The 18,666-nt window shown below is 46.3% G+C and overlaps 4 protein-coding genes and 1 pseudogene across 4 annotated transcripts; 3 read left to right on the top strand and 2 right to left on the bottom strand.

Annotated features, from left to right (window-relative positions):
- Nucleotides 1–111: 111 nt before the first annotated feature.
- LOC149092213 (major heat shock 70 kDa protein Bc) lies at nt 112–2,508 on the bottom strand. Its single transcript, XM_089259400.1, has one exon. It carries the CDS (start codon nt 2,218–2,220, stop codon nt 295–297), a length of 1,926 nt encoding a protein of 641 aa, XP_089115526.1. The 5' UTR covers nt 2,221–2,508; the 3' UTR covers nt 112–294.
- A 1,927-nt stretch (nt 2,509–4,435) lies between these two features.
- LOC115565506 (major heat shock 70 kDa protein Bc) lies at nt 4,436–6,809 on the bottom strand. The gene has a single exon (XM_030390712.2). The coding sequence runs from the start codon at nt 6,524–6,526 to the stop codon at nt 4,601–4,603; it is 1,926 nt and encodes a 641-aa protein (XP_030246572.1). The 5' UTR covers nt 6,527–6,809; the 3' UTR covers nt 4,436–4,600.
- A 1,562-nt stretch (nt 6,810–8,371) lies between these two features.
- LOC149092212 (major heat shock 70 kDa protein Bc) lies at nt 8,372–10,548 on the top strand. The gene has a single exon (XM_089259403.1). It carries the CDS (start codon nt 8,458–8,460, stop codon nt 10,381–10,383), a length of 1,926 nt encoding a protein of 641 aa, XP_089115529.1. The 5' UTR covers nt 8,372–8,457; the 3' UTR covers nt 10,384–10,548.
- Nucleotides 10,549–12,331: 1,783 nt separating this feature from the next.
- On the top strand, nt 12,332–14,712 carry LOC149092211 (major heat shock 70 kDa protein Bc pseudogene; annotated as a pseudogene).
- Nucleotides 14,713–15,806: 1,094 nt separating this feature from the next.
- Nucleotides 15,807–17,985, top strand: LOC149092210 (major heat shock 70 kDa protein Bc). Its single transcript, XM_089259138.1, has one exon. The coding sequence runs from the start codon at nt 15,895–15,897 to the stop codon at nt 17,818–17,820; it is 1,926 nt and encodes a 641-aa protein (XP_089115264.1). The 5' UTR covers nt 15,807–15,894; the 3' UTR covers nt 17,821–17,985.
- The last annotated feature ends 681 nt before the right edge of the window (nt 17,986–18,666 follow it).

The following is an 18,666-nucleotide window of genomic DNA, read 5'->3' as shown; positions in this document are numbered from 1 at the left end:
ACACATATACATATGTATATGTACATATGTATGTAGTCATCGTCATAAATTTCAACGACTTTACGGCAACCCCAATTTTGCATTACCCCTCCTTAAAAGCAATTAAAAGGCTTTTTTTTTTCAAAATAAATAAATTCTTTTATTCTATAATTTGTTGCTAACTTAGAAATAGTTTAACAATTAACTTAAATTATCCGTCGGGTCTAGAACTAAATATATCGGCGAAGATTCTTTATCAGTCTGCTTAACTAAAAACTAATATCAAGTATAGGAGAGCTATGGCTGGGAATGACTTTAGTCGACCTCCTCCACGGTGGGTCCTTTGTAGCCCGCACCACCAAAGCCGCCCGCCTGCTGGCCACAGTTGGCGTTGTTGCTCTGTGGCTGACCTTGTTGGTGCATCTTGGTCATAATTGGGGAACAGTGCTGCGTAAGTTCCTTCAGTTTGTACTCGTACTCGTCCTTGTCGGCTGTGGTGTTGGCGTCCAGCCACTTGACCGTCTCGTCGCACTTCTCGAGTACAGAAGATTTCTCGCTCTCACTCAGCTTGTCGGGAGTGGCCTGCTCCACGGCCTGCTTGACGCCGAACACGTAACTCTCGAGGCTATTGCGAGCCGAGATGCGTTGGCGCTGCTTCTCATCCTCGTCGGCGTAGCGCTCGGCCTCGTTTACCATGCGATCGATCTCTGCCTGCGAGAGCCGGCCCTTGTCGTTCTTGATGGTAATGTTCTTGGCTTTGCCGGTGCTCATCTCTTTGGCTGATACGTTCAGGATACCATTGGCGTCCATGTCGAAGGTGACCTCGATCTGGGGCACGCCGCGCGGTGCTGGCGGAATGCCTGACAAATCGAAGGTGCCCAGAGCATTGTTGTCTCGCGTAAGGGCGCGCTCGCCCTCGAACACCTGAATAGAGACACCTGGCTGGTTGTCCGAGTACGTCGAAAAGGTCTTCGTCTGCTTGCACGGGATGCGCGAGTTGCGCTCAATCAGCTTGGTCATGACGCCGCCTGCCGTCTCGATGCCCAGCGAAAGGGGAGCCACGTCCACTAGCAGCACGTCCTGGATCTTGCCGCTCTGGTCGCCGCTGAGTATAGCTGCTTGGACGGCTGCACCGTAGGCCACCGCCTCGTCGGGGTTGATGGAAAGGTTCAGGCTCTTGCCGCAGAAGAACTGTTGCAACAAGTTCTGCACCTTTGGAATGCGCGTCGAGCCGCCGACTAGCACAATGTCGTGGATCTGCTGTTTGTCCATTTTGGCATCGTTCAGTGCCTTCTCCACTGGCGCCAGTGTGTTGCGGAACAGATCGGCGCACAGCTCCTCGAATCTCGCTCGGCTCACCTTTGTGTAGAAGTCGTGGCCCTCAAACAACGCATCCACCTCAATTGTCGCCTCTGTGCTGGACGAGAGCGTGCGCTTGGCTCGCTCCGCCGCAGTGCGCAGGCGACGCAGAGCACGAGGATTAGAGCGCAAATCCTTCTTGTACTTTCGCTTGAACTCCTCCGCCAGATGGGTGACCAGTCTGTTGTCGAAGTCCTCGCCGCCCAAATGTGTGTCACCGGCCGTAGCTCGCACCTCGAACAGCGAACCCTCGTCGATGGTCAAAATGGATACATCAAAGGTGCCGCCACCCAGATCGAAGATGAGCACATTGCGCTCTCCCTTCAGATTCTTGTCGAGGCCATAGGCCAGTGCCGCCGCCGTCGGCTCGTTGATTATCCTCAGCACGTTCAGGCCGGCTATGTGGCCTGCGTCTTTGGTGGCTTGGCGCTGCGAGTCGTTGAAGTAGGCGGGTACTGTGATGACTGCGTCTGTGACGGGCTGGCCCAGATACGCCTCGGCTGTCTCCTTCATCTTCGATAGCACCATTGAGCTGATCTCCTCGGGTGCAAAGCGCTTCTGCTCTCCCTTAAACTCGACGCCAATCTTGGGCTTGCCACCTTCGCTGACTACCTTAAAGGGCCAGTGCTTGATGTCCTCTGCTATTTTCGGATCGTCGTACTTGCGACCAATCAGACGCTTCGCATCGAATACTGTGTTCTTGGGGTTCATCGCCACCTGGTTCTTGGCCGCGTCACCAATCAGACGCTCCGAGTCTGTGAAAGCCACATAGCTGGGCGTCGTTCTGTTGCCTTGGTCATTGGCAATGATCTCCACCTTGCCATGCTGGTAGACACCCACGCAGGAGTACGTGGTGCCCAAATCAATTCCAATAGCTGGCATTCTGTTCTGTGTTCTGTGTTCTATGTTCTCCTTCTCTTCTCTTCTGTTGTTCAACTTCTAGTTGTTATGGAAATGAATTTCCTCTTTCTCTTTCTTTAAATACTATACTATTTACTTCTTTTTTAACTTTCTTTAACTTTTCAGATTAATTCGACTTTACTTGGTTTCAAATTATTCAGTTCTTGTATTGTAGCTTGTTCAGCTAGTCGCTTGTTTGTATTTCGCTTTTGTCTTTCGACGTTTTCAGTTCACTTGCTTGAATTGAATTGAGCCAAAGAGCGAACTTCTGCCGTATTTATACTCTGGCGCTCTCTGTTCGAAATTTCTCGACGCGCTCTTCTCGAATCGACTCGAATGTTATTTCCCCTCGTTGTGTTTGCGAGTGAGTGCGAATGGGAGCGAGATAGCACTAACGCATTAACAGAGAGGAGAGTGGTTGGAATTTTCTCGAAGACCTTGCTTGACGGGCTGAGAGTAACGGCTGTTTGTGTATATGTAGCTTGACCTACCCCAAGAATTGGCTATCATTTCAATTTCTAGAAAATTCATTGGCGCTTCTAAATACTTTCATACTCGAATAAGCGAAGGCTGACTTGACAGACTTGTTTTGGACATCACGTTTTATAATCTAAGCATATACAGGGAAGCACGTGCACACACACATCTACATAAATTATAGTCAACTAGTTTTCTTGGCGAAACTTATCAATTGATGGAGTTTACTGACCGAATATACATACATACACATGTATGTACATGCATATATGCAAATATTAATACATAGATAGGTATGCATGTGTGTATGTATGTATGTATGTATGTACACGAAAACTGAGATTGAAATGCTGGAGCTATTACAGTACTCTTTATTTAGAATAAAGAATGACGATCTGAGCACAATAGAAATTTGTAATTAAGTGTATGTAAATAAATACAAAAGATTTTATAAATTATAAATTTATGATACACACCATTCCTTTTTTGGTACAAATTTGAAAAACTAAACAAAATTACATATGTACATATATGTAAATACTTAACTTCTACATTTTTAGAGCTAGACATGTGTATTTTATGGAATTTCGATTTTTGATATAATCCCCCACCTACGACTCGACCCCCTTTCCATTATTCTCAAATGGCATTATTCAAATGCTGGGTGGGTATCTGAGCTGTTGCAAATGTTGATAATATGTCTTATTTAATAATAATAATAGTCGTCATGCGTGCATGTACTTTTTATGTGAACAGGGAAAAGTAAGTATTAAGTAATCCGTCCAAGTATTTCTTCTAAATACACACATATTTCTTCTATTTCCTCTAAGAAATTTCTCTATGTAACTCCTCTAAGTCTTTAATGCTAAGCAATCTTTAAATGGTAACACGCACTTCACTTACTGCACTGCACGACTGACTGGCCTGGGACGACTGAGGAAATGCTGCTGTTACTTCCTTTATATAGAGCGACTTTCACTAAACACTAGTCGCGCTCAAGCTCAAATGTTGAGCCGGGTGCCAGGTGGAGATCGTAACAGTCGAGCCTTAAGTGACAATAACAACTTAGATTACCGCCTGTAGTTCTCTTTTGGTGCCATGCTTTTGCTAGGCAGACAGGAATACGCAACTTCAAAATATATGTATGTATGTATGTAGATACATATGTACATATGTATATTCTTGATAAGGCTAAATATTGATATGCTAAATAGTTAGTATATGGCAGTTAATTGTGTTCCAAACTTAAATTACATTTCTGGATATACCATCCAGTGGTGCAGCAAGGTCGTGTATCGTGTATTTGGCGACGACAAGATGTTACGAAGAAATTCATAATATACATACGATATTAGGTCAATCAGTCCTGAATTAAATAAATAAAATATATAAAACATATAAAAATAAATGAAAAGGCTGCTCACTGTTAACAGATCGCCGAATCTGTGATTCCATCCCATATTCACTAGGCAGGGACTGAAACTATTGAGTTTAGATCAATGCTAACTGCGTAGTTAGCAGAGTGTGCATATGTATTTACATACACACATACATATGTATGTACATACATGTGTTCATGAAAGAATCGTAGAAAGATTGCCACATCAGCTCTTTTGCAGGGCTCAAATGTACGGCATCAAGGCATTTAGTATTATTTCAAGCTGTTTATCCCTTTCCAGACAATTAAAAGACAATTAAATTTTTTTTTTTTTCAAAATAAATAAATTCTTTTATTCTATAATTTGTTGCTAACTTAGAAATAGTTTAACAATTAACTTAAATTATCCGACGGGTCTAGAACTAAATATATCGGCGAAGATTCGTAATCAGTCTGCTTAACTAAAAACTAATATCAAGTATAGGAGAGCTATGGCTGGGAATGACTTTAGTCGACCTCCTCCACGGTGGGTCCTTTGTAGCCCGCACCACCAAAGCCGCCCGCCTGCTGGCCACAGTTGGCGTTGTTGCTCTGTGGCTGACCTTGTTGGTGCATCTTGGTCATAATTGGGGAACAGTGCTGCGTAAGTTCCTTCAGTTTGTACTCGTACTCGTCCTTGTCGGCTGTTGTGTTGGCGTCCAGCCACTTGACCGTCTCGTCGCACTTCTCGAGTACAGAAGATTTCTCGCTCTCACTCAGCTTGTCGGGAGTGGCCTGCTCCACGGCCTGCTTGACGCCGAACACGTAACTCTCGAGGCTATTGCGAGCCGAGATGCGTTGGCGCTGCTTCTCATCCTCGTCGGCGTAGCGCTCGGCCTCGTTTACCATGCGATCGATCTCTGCCTGCGAGAGCCGGCCCTTGTCGTTCTTGATGGTAATGTTCTTGGCTTTGCCGGTGCTCATCTCTTTGGCTGATACGTTCAGGATACCATTGGCGTCCATGTCGAAGGTGACCTCGATCTGGGGCACGCCGCGCGGTGCTGGCGGAATGCCTGACAAATCGAAGGTGCCCAGAGCATTGTTGTCTCGCGTAAGGGCGCGCTCGCCCTCGAACACCTGAATAGAGACACCTGGCTGGTTGTCCGAGTACGTCGAAAAGGTCTTCGTCTGCTTGCACGGGATGCGCGAGTTGCGCTCAATCAGCTTGGTCATGACGCCGCCTGCCGTCTCGATGCCCAGCGAAAGGGGAGCCACGTCCACTAGCAGCACGTCCTGGATCTTGCCGCTCTGGTCGCCGCTGAGTATAGCTGCTTGGACGGCTGCACCGTAGGCCACCGCCTCGTCGGGGTTAATGGAAAGGTTCAGGCTCTTGCCGCAGAAGAACTGTTGCAACAAGTTCTGCACCTTTGGAATGCGCGTCGAGCCGCCGACTAGCACAATGTCGTGGATCTGCTGTTTGTCCATTTTGGCATCGTTCAGTGCCTTCTCCACTGGCGCCAGTGTGTTGCGGAACAGATCGGCGCACAGCTCCTCGAATCTCGCTCGGCTCACCTTTGTGTAGAAGTCGTGGCCCTCAAACAACGCATCCACCTCAATTGTCGCCTCTGTGCTGGACGAGAGCGTGCGCTTGGCTCGCTCCGCCGCAGTGCGCAGGCGACGCAGAGCACGAGGATTAGAGCGCAAATCCTTCTTGTACTTTCGCTTGAACTCCTCCGCCAGATGGGTGACCAGTCTGTTGTCGAAGTCCTCGCCGCCCAAATGTGTGTCACCGGCCGTAGCTCGCACCTCGAACAGCGAACCCTCGTCGATGGTCAAAATGGATACATCAAAGGTGCCGCCACCCAGATCGAAGATGAGCACATTGCGCTCTCCCTTCAGATTCTTGTCGAGGCCATAGGCCAGTGCCGCCGCCGTCGGCTCGTTGATTATCCTCAGCACGTTCAGGCCGGCTATGTGGCCTGCGTCTTTGGTGGCTTGGCGCTGTGAGTCGTTGAAGTAGGCGGGTACTGTGATGACTGCGTCTGTGACGGGCTGGCCCAGATACGCCTCGGCTGTCTCCTTCATCTTCGATAGCACCATTGAGCTGATCTCCTCGGGTGCAAAGCGCTTCTGCTCTCCCTTAAACTCGACGCCAATCTTGGGCTTGCCACCTTCGCTGACTACCTTAAAGGGCCAGTGCTTGATGTCCTCTGCTATTTTCGGATCGTCGTACTTGCGACCAATCAGACGCTTCGCATCGAATACTGTGTTCTTGGGGTTCATCGCCACCTGGTTCTTGGCCGCGTCACCAATCAGACGCTCCGAGTCTGTGAAAGCCACATAGCTGGGCGTCGTTCTGTTGCCTTGGTCATTGGCAATGATCTCCACCTTGCCATGCTGGTAGACACCCACGCAAGAGTACGTGGTGCCCAAATCAATTCCAATAGCTGGCATTCTGTTTGTTCTGTGTTCTATGTTCTCCTTCTCTTCTCTTCTGTTGTTGTTCAACTTCTAGTTGTTGTGGAAATGGATTTCCTCTTTCTCTTTAAATACTATACTATTTACTTCTTTTTTAACTTTCTTTAACTTTTCAGATTAATTCGACTTTACTTGGTTTCAAATTATTCAGTTCTTGTATTGTAGCTTGTTCAGCTAGTCGCTTGTTTGTATTTCGCTTTTGTCTTTCGACGTTTTCAGTTCACTTGCTTGAATTGAATTGAGCCAAAGAGCGAACTTCTGCCGTATTTATACTCTGGCGCTCTCTGTTCGAAATTTCTCGACGCGCTCTTCTCGAATCGACTCAAATGTTATTTCCCCTCCTAGTGTTTGCTGGTGAGTGCAAGATAGTGAGAGCGCGTGTTGCTTACGGTGGGTGCGGTTGGAATATTCTCGAATTTTCTCTCTTTAAGTTATGCTGCATAAGAGTAACGGTTGTTTGTGTATTGCTCGACCTACCTTAACAGTTGGCTGCGATATTAATTTCTAGAAAATTCATTTGCGTTAATGTACATACATATGTATACTGTATGCAATTATAGCCCATTTTAGATAATCAATGTGCAACTTTAATCACCTTATGGAACGGATTTGCCCATCTCGTGAGCTGTACCATCTCAAAGCTCAATCGCTCTCCAAGCATTTTAAAAAATATATTAAATGTGTGCTTAAATGCGACACTAGAGAAAATTGACAATCAAATGACAAGAAATGTAAAATAAAACATTCATAAATGCATAAAATATCAACAGATAACAGTAAAATACCGTTACTTCCATGAACTAGAGCAAAGCAGATGTTCAAAATGCTCAGTGCCAACACATTATTGACACTGATATTTATGAGTGATTTTTTGTTTTTGTTGATTAGTTATTACATATTGAATGTTATGTTTTCGTTTTTTATATACAGTGTGCCACTAAAGTCACCGTACTCTTGTTGTATAAATTAATTGAAAAATATTAAACACATTCCTATTTGAAAAAAATTGTTTTTATGCATTAATGACTTAGATACATATTTGCATCTAAAGTCAAAATATTACAACTCATTCTTGACAGACTGTTTACTGCTTTTATATTATAACCACATATTGATAGGATGCAGACAATATATGTATGTAGCTATAATTCACAATACATACATACATATGTACATATGCAACTGGTAAAAGAAAAATTTAAATAAACTTGCATTGACTGTGTACATACATAAATACATATGTACATATGTATGTACATACATTATGACAATAGTCTAACAACTACTAATAGAATCAGAATATAAACAACTAGTACGTTTATAAATATCAAATGGTTAAGGATAATCAATTTATTTTTATATGCTTCAACAATACCTAGGCACACGTACATACATATGTATGTTTCTAATTTACGGTGAAATTATACACACTTTCGTATCACGCAGTTCGTCTCTTGCCACATAACACATATAAACAAAATCTTCGAGAATATTCCAACCACTCCCACCGTCAGCGATACCCGCTCTCAATCACTCACACACACTCACTAACAGTCGAGTTGATTCGAGAAGAGCGCGTCGAGAAATTTCGAACAGAGAGCGCCAGAGTATAAATACGGCAGAAGTTCGCTCTTTGGCTCAATTCAATTCAAGCAAGTGAACTGAAAACGTCGAAAGACAAAAGCGAAATACAAACAAGCGACTAGCTGAACAAGCTACAATACAAGAACTGAATAATTTGAAAGTAAAGTCGAATTAATCTGAAAAGTTAAAGAAAGTTAAAAAAGAAGTAAATAGTATAGTATTTGAAGAAAGAGAAAGAGGAAATCCATTTCCATAACAACAACTAGAAGTTGAACAACAACAGAAGAGAAGAGAAGGAGAACATAGAACACAGAACAAACAGAATGCCAGCTATTGGAATTGATTTGGGCACCACGTACTCCTGCGTGGGTGTCTACCAGCATGGCAAGGTGGAGATCATTGCCAATGACCAAGGCAACAGAACGACGCCCAGCTATGTGGCTTTCACAGACTCGGAGCGTCTGATTGGTGACGCGGCCAAGAACCAGGTGGCGATGAACCCCAAGAACACAGTATTCGATGCGAAGCGTCTGATTGGTCGCAAGTACGACGATCCGAAAATAGCAGAGGACATCAAGCACTGGCCCTTTAAGGTAGTCAGCGAAGGTGGCAAGCCCAAGATTGGCGTCGAGTTTAAGGGAGAGCAGAAGCGCTTTGCACCCGAGGAGATCAGCTCAATGGTGCTATCGAAGATGAAGGAGACAGCCGAGGCGTATCTGGGCCAGCCCGTCACAGACGCAGTCATCACAGTACCCGCCTACTTCAACGACTCGCAGCGCCAAGCCACCAAAGACGCAGGCCACATAGCCGGCCTGAACGTGCTGAGGATAATCAACGAGCCGACGGCGGCGGCACTGGCCTATGGCCTCGACAAGAATCTGAAGGGAGAGCGCAATGTGCTCATCTTCGATCTGGGTGGCGGCACCTTTGATGTATCCATTTTGACCATCGACGAGGGTTCGCTGTTCGAGGTGCGAGCTACGGCCGGTGACACACATTTGGGCGGCGAGGACTTCGACAACAGACTGGTCACCCATCTGGCGGAGGAGTTCAAGCGAAAGTACAAGAAGGATTTGCGCTCTAATCCTCGTGCTCTGCGTCGCCTGCGCACTGCGGCGGAGCGAGCCAAGCGCACGCTCTCGTCCAGCACAGAGGCGACAATTGAGGTGGATGCGTTGTTTGAGGGCCACGACTTCTACACAAAGGTGAGCCGAGCGAGATTCGAGGAGCTGTGCGCCGATCTGTTCCGCAACACACTGGCGCCAGTGGAGAAGGCACTGAACGATGCCAAAATGGACAAACAGCAGATCCACGACATTGTGCTAGTCGGCGGCTCGACGCGCATTCCAAAGGTGCAGAACTTGTTGCAACAGTTCTTCTGCGGCAAGAGCCTGAACCTTTCCATCAACCCCGACGAGGCGGTGGCCTACGGTGCAGCCGTCCAAGCAGCTATACTCAGCGGCGACCAGAGCGGCAAGATCCAGGACGTGCTGCTAGTGGACGTGGCTCCCCTTTCGCTGGGCATCGAGACGGCAGGCGGCGTCATGACCAAGCTGATTGAGCGCAACTCGCGCATCCCGTGCAAGCAGACGAAGACCTTTTCGACGTACTCGGACAACCAGCCAGGTGTCTCCATTCAGGTGTTCGAGGGCGAGCGCGCCCTTACGCGAGACAACAATGCTCTGGGCACCTTCGATTTGTCAGGCATTCCGCCAGCACCGCGCGGCGTGCCCCAGATCGAGGTCACCTTCGACATGGACGCCAATGGTATCCTGAACGTATCAGCCAAAGAGATGAGCACCGGCAAAGCCAAGAACATTACCATCAAGAACGACAAGGGCCGGCTCTCGCAGGCAGAGATCGATCGCATGGTAAACGAGGCCGAGCGCTACGCCGACGAGGATGAGAAGCAGCGCCAACGCATCTCGGCTCGCAATAGCCTCGAGAGTTACGTGTTCGGCGTCAAGCAGGCCGTGGAGCAGGCCACTCCCGACAAGCTGAGTGAGAGCGAGAAATCTTCTGTACTCGAGAAGTGCGACGAGACGGTCAAGTGGCTGGACGCCAACACGACAGCCGACAAGGACGAGTACGAGTACAAACTGAAGGAACTTACGCAGCACTGTTCCCCAATTATGACCAAGATGCACCAACAAGGTCAGCCACAGAGCAACAACGCCAACTGTGGCCAGCAGGCGGGCGGCTTTGGTGGTGCGGGCTACAAAGGACCCACCGTGGAGGAGGTCGACTAAAGTCATTCCCAGCCATAGCTCTCCTATACTTGATATTAGTTTTTAGTTAAGCAGACTGATTACGAATCTTCGCCGATATATTTAGTTCTAGACCCGTCGGATAATTTAAGTTAATTGTTAAACTATTTCTAAGTTAGCAACAAATTATAGAATAAAAGAATTTATTTATTTTGAAAAAAAAAAAATTTAATTGTCTTTTAATTGTCTGGAAAGGGATAAACAGCTTGAAATAATACTAAATGCCTTGATGCCGTACATTTGAGCCCTGCAAAAGAGCTGATGTGGCAATCTTTCTACGATTCTTTCATGAACACATGTATGTACATACATATGTATGTGTGTATGTAAATACATATGCACACTCTGCTAACTACGCAGTTAGCATTGATCTAAACTCAATAGTTTCAGTCCCTGCCTAGTGAATATGGGATGGAATCACAGATTCGGCGATCTGTTAACAGTGAGCAGCCTTTTCATTTATTTTTATATGTTTTATATATTTTATTTATTTAATTCAGGACTGATTGACCTAATATCGTATGTATATTATGAATTTCTTCGTAACATCTTGTCGTCGCCAAATACACGATACACGACCTTGCTGCACCACTGGATGTTATATCCAGAAATGTAATTTAACGTTGGAACAGAATTAACTGCCATATACTAACTATTTAGCATATCAATATTTAGCCTTATCAAGAATATACATATGTACATATCTACATACGTACATACGTATATTTTGAAGTTGCGTATTCCTGTCTGCCTAGCAAAAGCATGGCACGAAAAAGAACTACAGACGGTAATCTAAGTTGTTATTGTCACTTAAGGCTCGACTGTTACGATCTCTACCTGGCACCCGGCTCAACATTTGAGCTTGAGCGCGACTAGTGTTTAGTGAAAGTCGCTCTATATAAAGGAAGTAGCTGCAGCATTTCCTCAGTCGTCACAGGCCTGGTGGGGGTCATTATTATTATTAAATAAGACATATTATCAACATTTGCAACAGCTCAGATACCCACCCAGCATTTGAATAATGCCATTTGAGAATAATGGAAAGGGGGTCGAGTCGTAGGTGGGGGATTATATCAAAAATCGAAATTCCATAAAATACACATGTCTAGCTCTAAAAATGTAGAAGTTAAGTATTTACATACATACATATATGTACATATGTAATTTGGTTTAGTTTTTCAAATTTGTACCAAAAAAGGAATGGTGTGTATCATAAATTTATAATTTATAAAATTTTGTATTTGTGAAAAACTTTTATTTATTTACATATTACAAATTTCTATTGTGATCGTCATTCTTTATTCTAAATAAAGAGTACTGTAATAGCTCCAGCATTTCAATCTCAGTTTTCGTGTACATATGTACATACATACATACATACATGCGTACACACATGCATACCTATCTATGTATTAATATTTGCATATATGCATGTATGTACATACATGTGTATGTATGTATATTCGGTCAGTAAACTCCATCAATTGATAAGTTTCGCCAAGAAAACTAGTTGACTATAATTTATGTAGATGTGTGTGTGCACGTGCTTCCCTGTATATGCTTAGATTATAAAACGTGATGTCCAAAACAAGTCTGTCAAGTCAGCATTCGCTTATTCGAGTATGAAAGTATTTAGAAGCGCCAATGAATTTTCTAGAAATTGAAATGATAGCCAATTCTTGGGGTAGGTCAAGCTACATACATATGTATACACAAACATCCGTTACTCTCAGCCCGTCGCTTGCCGCATCAAAAAACAAGCAAGGTCTTCGAGAAAATTCCAACCACTCTCCTCTCTGTTAATGCGTTAGTGCTATCTCGCTCCCATTCGCACTCACTCGCAAACACAACGAGGGGAAATAACATTCGAGTCGATTCGAGAAGAGCGCGTCGAGAAATTTCGAACAGAGAGCGCCAGAGTATAAATACGGCAGAAGTTCGCTCTTTGGCTCAATTCAATTCAAGCAAGTGAACTGAAAACGTCGAAAGACAAAAGCGAAATACAAACAAGCGACTAGCTGAACAAGCTACAATACAAGAACTGAATAATTTGAAACCAAGTAAAGTCGAATTAATCTGAAAAGTTAAAGAAAGTTAAAAAAGAAGTAAATAGTATAGTATTTAAAGAAAGAGAAAGAGGAAATCCATTTCCACAACAACTAGAAGTTGAACAACAACAGAAGAGAAGAGAAGGAGAACATAGAACACAGAACAAACAGAATGCCAGCTATTGGAATTGATTTGGGCACCACGTACTCTTGCGTGGGTGTCTACCAGCATGGCAAGGTGGAGATCATTGCCAATGACCAAGGCAACAGAACGACGCCCAGCTATGTGGCTTTCACAGACTCGGAGCGTCTGATTGGTGACGCGGCCAAGAACCAGGTGGCGATGAACCCCAAGAACACAGTATTCGATGCGAAGCGTCTGATTGGTCGCAAGTACGACGATCCGAAAATAGCAGAGGACATCAAGCACTGGCCCTTTAAGGTAGTCAGCGAAGGTGGCAAGCCCAAGATTGGCGTCGAGTTTAAGGGAGAGCAGAAGCGCTTTGCACCCGAGGAGATCAGCTCAATGGTGCTATCGAAGATGAAGGAGACAGCCGAGGCGTATCTGGGCCAGCCCGTCACAGACGCAGTCATCACAGTACCCGCCTACTTCAACGACTCACAGCGCCAAGCCACCAAAGACGCAGGCCACATAGCCGGCCTGAACGTGCTGAGGATAATCAACGAGCCGACGGCGGCGGCACTGGCCTATGGCCTCGACAAGAATCTGAAGGGAGAGCGCAATGTGCTCATCTTCGATCTGGGTGGCGGCACCTTTGATGTATCCATTTTGACCATCGACGAGGGTTCGCTGTTCGAGGTGCGAGCTACGGCCGGTGACACACATTTGGGCGGCGAGGACTTCGACAACAGACTGGTCACCCATCTGGCGGAGGAGTTCAAGCGAAAGTACAAGAAGGATTTGCGCTCTAATCCTCGTGCTCTGCGTCGCCTGCGCACTGCGGCGGAGCGAGCCAAGCGCACGCTCTCGTCCAGCACAGAGGCGACAATTGAGGTGGATGCGTTGTTTGAGGGCCACGACTTCTACACAAAGGTGAGCCGAGCGAGATTCGAGGAGCTGTGCGCCGATCTGTTCCGCAACACACTGGCGCCAGTGGAGAAGGCACTGAACGATGCCAAAATGGACAAACAGCAGATCCACGACATTGTGCTAGTCGGCGGCTCGACGCGCATTCCAAAGGTGCAGAACTTGTTGCAACAGTTCTTCTGCGGCAAGAGCCTGAACCTTTCCATCAACCCCGACGAGGCGGTGGCCTACGGTGCAGCCGTCCAAGCAGCTATACTCAGCGGCGACCAGAGCGGCAAGATCCAGGACGTGCTGCTAGTGGACGTGGCTCCCCTTTCGCTGGGCATCGAGACGGCAGGCGGCGTCATGACCAAGCTGATTGAGCGCAACTCGCGCATCCCGTGCAAGCAGACGAAGACCTTTTCGACGTACTCGGACAACCAGCCAGGTGTCTCCATTCAGGTGTTCGAGGGCGAGCGCGCCCTTACGCGAGACAACAATGCTCTGGGCACCTTCGATTTGTCAGGCATTCCGCCAGCACCGCGCGGCGTGCCCCAGATCGAGGTCACCTTCGACATGGACGCCAATGGTATCCTGAACGTATCAGCCAAAGAGATGAGCACCGGCAAAGCCAAGAACATTACCATCAAGAACGACAAGGGCCGGCTCTCGCAGGCAGAGATCGATCGCATGGTAAACGAGGCCGAGCGCTACGCCGACGAGGATGAGAAGCAGCGCCAATGCATCTCGGCTCGCAATAGCCTCGAGAGTTACGTGTTCGGCGTCAAGCAGGCCGTGGAGCAGGCCACTCCCGACAAGCTGAGTGAGAGCGAGAAATCTTCTGTACTCGAGAAGTGCGACGAGACGGTCAAGTGGCTGGACGCCAACACGACAGCCGACAAGGACGAGTACGAGTACAAACTGAAGGAACTTACGCAGCACTGTTCCCCAATTATGACCAAGATGCACCAACAAGGTCAGCCACAGAGCAACAACGCCAACTGTGGCCAGCAGGCGGGCGGCTTTGGTGGTGCGGGCTACAAAGGACCCACCGTGGAGGAGGTCGACTAAAGTCATTCCCAGCCATAGCTCTCCTATACTTGATATTAGTTTTTAGTTAAGCAGACTGATTACGAATCTTCGCCGATATATTTAGTTCTAGACCCGTCGGATAATTTAAGTTAATTGTTAAACTATTTCTAAGTTAGCAACAAATTATAGAATAAAAGAATTTATTTATTTTGAAAAAAAAAAAATTTAATTGTCTGGAAAGGGATAAACAGCTTGAAATAATACTAAATGCCTTGATGCCGTACATTTGAGTCCTGCAAAAGAGCTGATGTGGCAATCTTTCTACGATTCTTTCGTGAACACATGTACATACATAGGTGTGTATGTAAATACACATGCACACACACTCTGCTAACTGCGTAGTTAGCATTGATCTAAACTCAATAGTTTCAGTCCCTGCCTAGTGAATATGGGATGGAATCACAGATTCGGCGATCTGTTGACAGTGAGCAGCCTTTTCATTTATTTTTATATGTTTTATATATTTTATTTATTTAATTCAGGACTGATTGACCTAATATCGTATGTATATTATGCATTTCTTCGTATTAATATTTGCATATATGTATGCATGTACATAGATGTGTATGTATGTATATTCGGTCAGTAAACTCCATCAATTGATAAGTTTCGCCAAGAGAACTAGTTGACTATAATTTATGTAGATGTGTGGGTGCACGTGCTTCCCTGTATATGCTTAGATTATAAAACGTGATGTCCAAAACAAGTCTGTCAAGTCAGCATTCGCTTATTCGAGTATGAAAGTATTTAGAAGCGCCAATGAATTTTCTAGAAATTGAAATGATAGCCAATTCTTGGGGTAGGTCAAGCTACATATACACAAACAGCCGTTACTCTCAGCCCGTCGCTTGCCGCATCAAAAAACAAGCAAGGTCTTCGAGAAAATTCCAACCACTCTCCTCTCTGTTAATGCGTTAGTGCTATCTCGCTCCCATTCGCACTCACTCGCAAACACAACGAGGGGAAATAACATTCGAGTCGATTCGAGAAGAGCGCGTCGAGAAATTTCGAACAGAGAGCGCCAGAGTATAAATACGGCAGAAGTTCGCTCTTTGGCTCAATTCAATTCAAGCAAGTGAACTGAAAACGTCGAAAGACAAAAGCGAAATACAAACAAGCGACTAGCTGAACAAGCTACAATACAAGAACTGAATAATTTGAAAGTAAAGTCGAATTAATCTGAAAAGTTAAAGAAAGTTAAAAAAGAAGTAAATAGTATAGTATTTGAAGAAAGAGAAAGAGGAAATCCATTTCCATAACAACAACTAGAAGTTGAACAACAACAGAAGAGAAGAGAAGGAGAACATAGAACACAGAACAAACAGAATGCCAGCTATTGGAATTGATTTGGGCACCACGTACTCCTGCGTGGGTGTCTACCAGCATGGCAAGGTGGAGATCATTGCCAATGACCAAGGCAACAGAACGACGCCCAGCTATGTGGCTTTCACAGACTCGGAGCGTCTGATTGGTGACGCGGCCAAGAACCAGGTGGCGATGAACCCCAAGAACACAGTATTCGATGCGAAGCGTCTGATTGGTCGCAAGTACGACGATCCGAAAATAGCAGAGGACATCAAGCACTGGCCCTTTAAGGTAGTCAGCGAAGGTGGCAAGCCCAAGATTGGCGTCGAGTTTAAGGGAGAGCAGAAGCGCTTTGCACCCGAGGAGATCAGCTCAATGGTGCTATCGAAGATGAAGGAGACAGCCGAGGCGTATCTGGGCCAGCCCGTCACAGACGCAGTCATCACAGTACCCGCCTACTTCAACGACTCGCAGCGCCAAGCCACCAAAGACGCAGGCCACATAGCCGGCCTGAACGTGCTGAGGATAATCAACGAGCCGACGGCGGCGGCACTGGCCTATGGCCTCGACAAGAATCTGAAGGGAGAGCGCAATGTGCTCATCTTCGATCTGGGTGGCGGCACCTTTGATGTATCCATTTTGACCATCGACGAGGGTTCGCTGTTCGAGGTGCGAGCTACGGCCGGTGACACACATTTGGGCGGCGAGGACTTCGACAACAGACTGGTCACCCATCTGGCGGAGGAGTTCAAGCGAAAGTACAAGAAGGATTTGCGCTCTAATCCTCGTGCTCTGCGTCGCCTGCGCACTGCGGCGGAGCGAGCCAAGCGCACGCTCTCGTCCAGCACAGAGGCGACAATTGAGGTGGATGCGTTGTTTGAGGGCCACGACTTCTACACAAAGGTGAGCCGAGCGAGATTCGAGGAGCTGTGCGCCGATCTGTTCCGCAACACACTGGCGCCAGTGGAGAAGGCACTGAACGATGCCAAAATGGACAAACAGCAGATCCACGACATTGTGCTAGTCGGCGGCTCGACGCGCATTCCAAAGGTGCAGAACTTGTTGCAACAGTTCTTCTGCGGCAAGAGCCTGAACCTTTCCATCAACCCCGACGAGGCGGTGGCCTACGGTGCAGCCGTCCAAGCAGCTATACTCAGCGGCGACCAGAGCGGCAAGATCCAGGACGTGCTGCTAGTGGACGTGGCTCCCCTTTCGCTGGGCATCGAGACGGCAGGCGGCGTCATGACCAAGCTGATTGAGCGCAACTCGCGCATCCCGTGCAAGCAGACGAAGACCTTTTCGACGTACTCGGACAACCAGCCAGGTGTCTCCATTCAGGTGTTCGAGGGCGAGCGCGCCCTTACGCGAGACAACAATGCTCTGGGCACCTTCGATTTGTCAGGCATTCCGCCAGCACCGCGCGGCGTGCCCCAGATCGAGGTCACCTTCGACATGGACGCCAATGGTATCCTGAACGTATCAGCCAAAGAGATGAGCACCGGCAAAGCCAAGAACATTACCATCAAGAACGACAAGGGCCGGCTCTCGCAGGCAGAGATCGATCGCATGGTAAACGAGGCCGAGCGCTACGCCGACGAGGATGAGAAGCAGCGCCAACGCATCTCGGCTCGCAATAGCCTCGAGAGTTACGTGTTCGGCGTCAAGCAGGCCGTGGAGCAGGCCACTCCCGACAAGCTGAGTGAGAGCGAGAAATCTTCTGTACTCGAGAAGTGCGACGAGACGGTCAAGTGGCTGGACGCCAACACGACAGCCGACAAGGACGAGTACGAGTACAAACTGAAGGAACTTACGCAGCACTGTTCCCCAATTATGACCAAGATGCACCAACAAGGTCAGCCACAGAGCAACAACGCCAACTGTGGCCAGCAGGCGGGCGGCTTTGGTGGTGCGGGCTACAAAGGACCCACCGTGGAGGAGGTCGACTAAAGTCATTCCCAGCCATAGCTCTCCTATACTTGATATTAGTTTTTAGTTAAGCAGACTGATTACGAATCTTCGCCGATATATTTAGTTCTAGACCCGTCGGATAATTTAAGTTAATTGTTAAACTATTTCTAAGTTAGCAACAAATTATAGAATAAAAGAATTTATTTATTTTGAAAAAAAAAAAATTTAATTGTCTTTTAATTGTCTGGAAAGGGATAAACAGCTTGAAATAATACTAAATGCCTTGATGCCGTACATTTGAGCCCTGCAAAAGAGCTGATGTGGCAATCTTTCTACGATTCTTTCATGAACACATGTATGTACATACATATGTATGTGTGTATGTAAATACATATGCACACTCTGCTAACTACGCAGTTAGCATTGATCTAAACTCAATAGTTTCAGTCCCTGCCTAGTGAATATGGGATGGAATCACAGATTCGGCGATCTGTTAACAGTGAGCAGCCTTTTCATTTATTTTTATATGTTTTATATATTTTATTTATTTAATTCAGGACTGATTGACCTAATATCGTATGTATATTATGAATTTCTTCGTAACATCTTGTCGTCGCCAAATACACGATACACGACCTTGCTGCACCACTGGATGTTATATCCAGAAATGTAATTTAACGTTGGAACAGAATTAACTGCCATATACTAACTATTTAGCATATCAATATTTAGCCTTATCAAGAATATACATATGTACATATCTACATACGTACATACGTATATTTTGAAGTTGCGTATTCCTGTCTGCCTAGCAAAAGCATGGCACGAAAAAGAACTACAGACGGTAATCTAAGTTGTTATTGTCACTTAAGGCTCGACTGTTAC

This window comes from Drosophila navojoa, chromosome 2, assembly GCF_054131105.1.
Source record: "Drosophila navojoa isolate 15081-1374.11 chromosome 2, UAZ_NAV_1.0, whole genome shotgun sequence".
In the NCBI taxonomy this organism is placed as follows: domain Eukaryota; kingdom Metazoa; phylum Arthropoda; class Insecta; order Diptera; family Drosophilidae; genus Drosophila; species Drosophila navojoa.
Note: the sequence above shows the minus strand (reverse complement) of the source record. Positions and strands in the feature narration are given on the sequence as shown.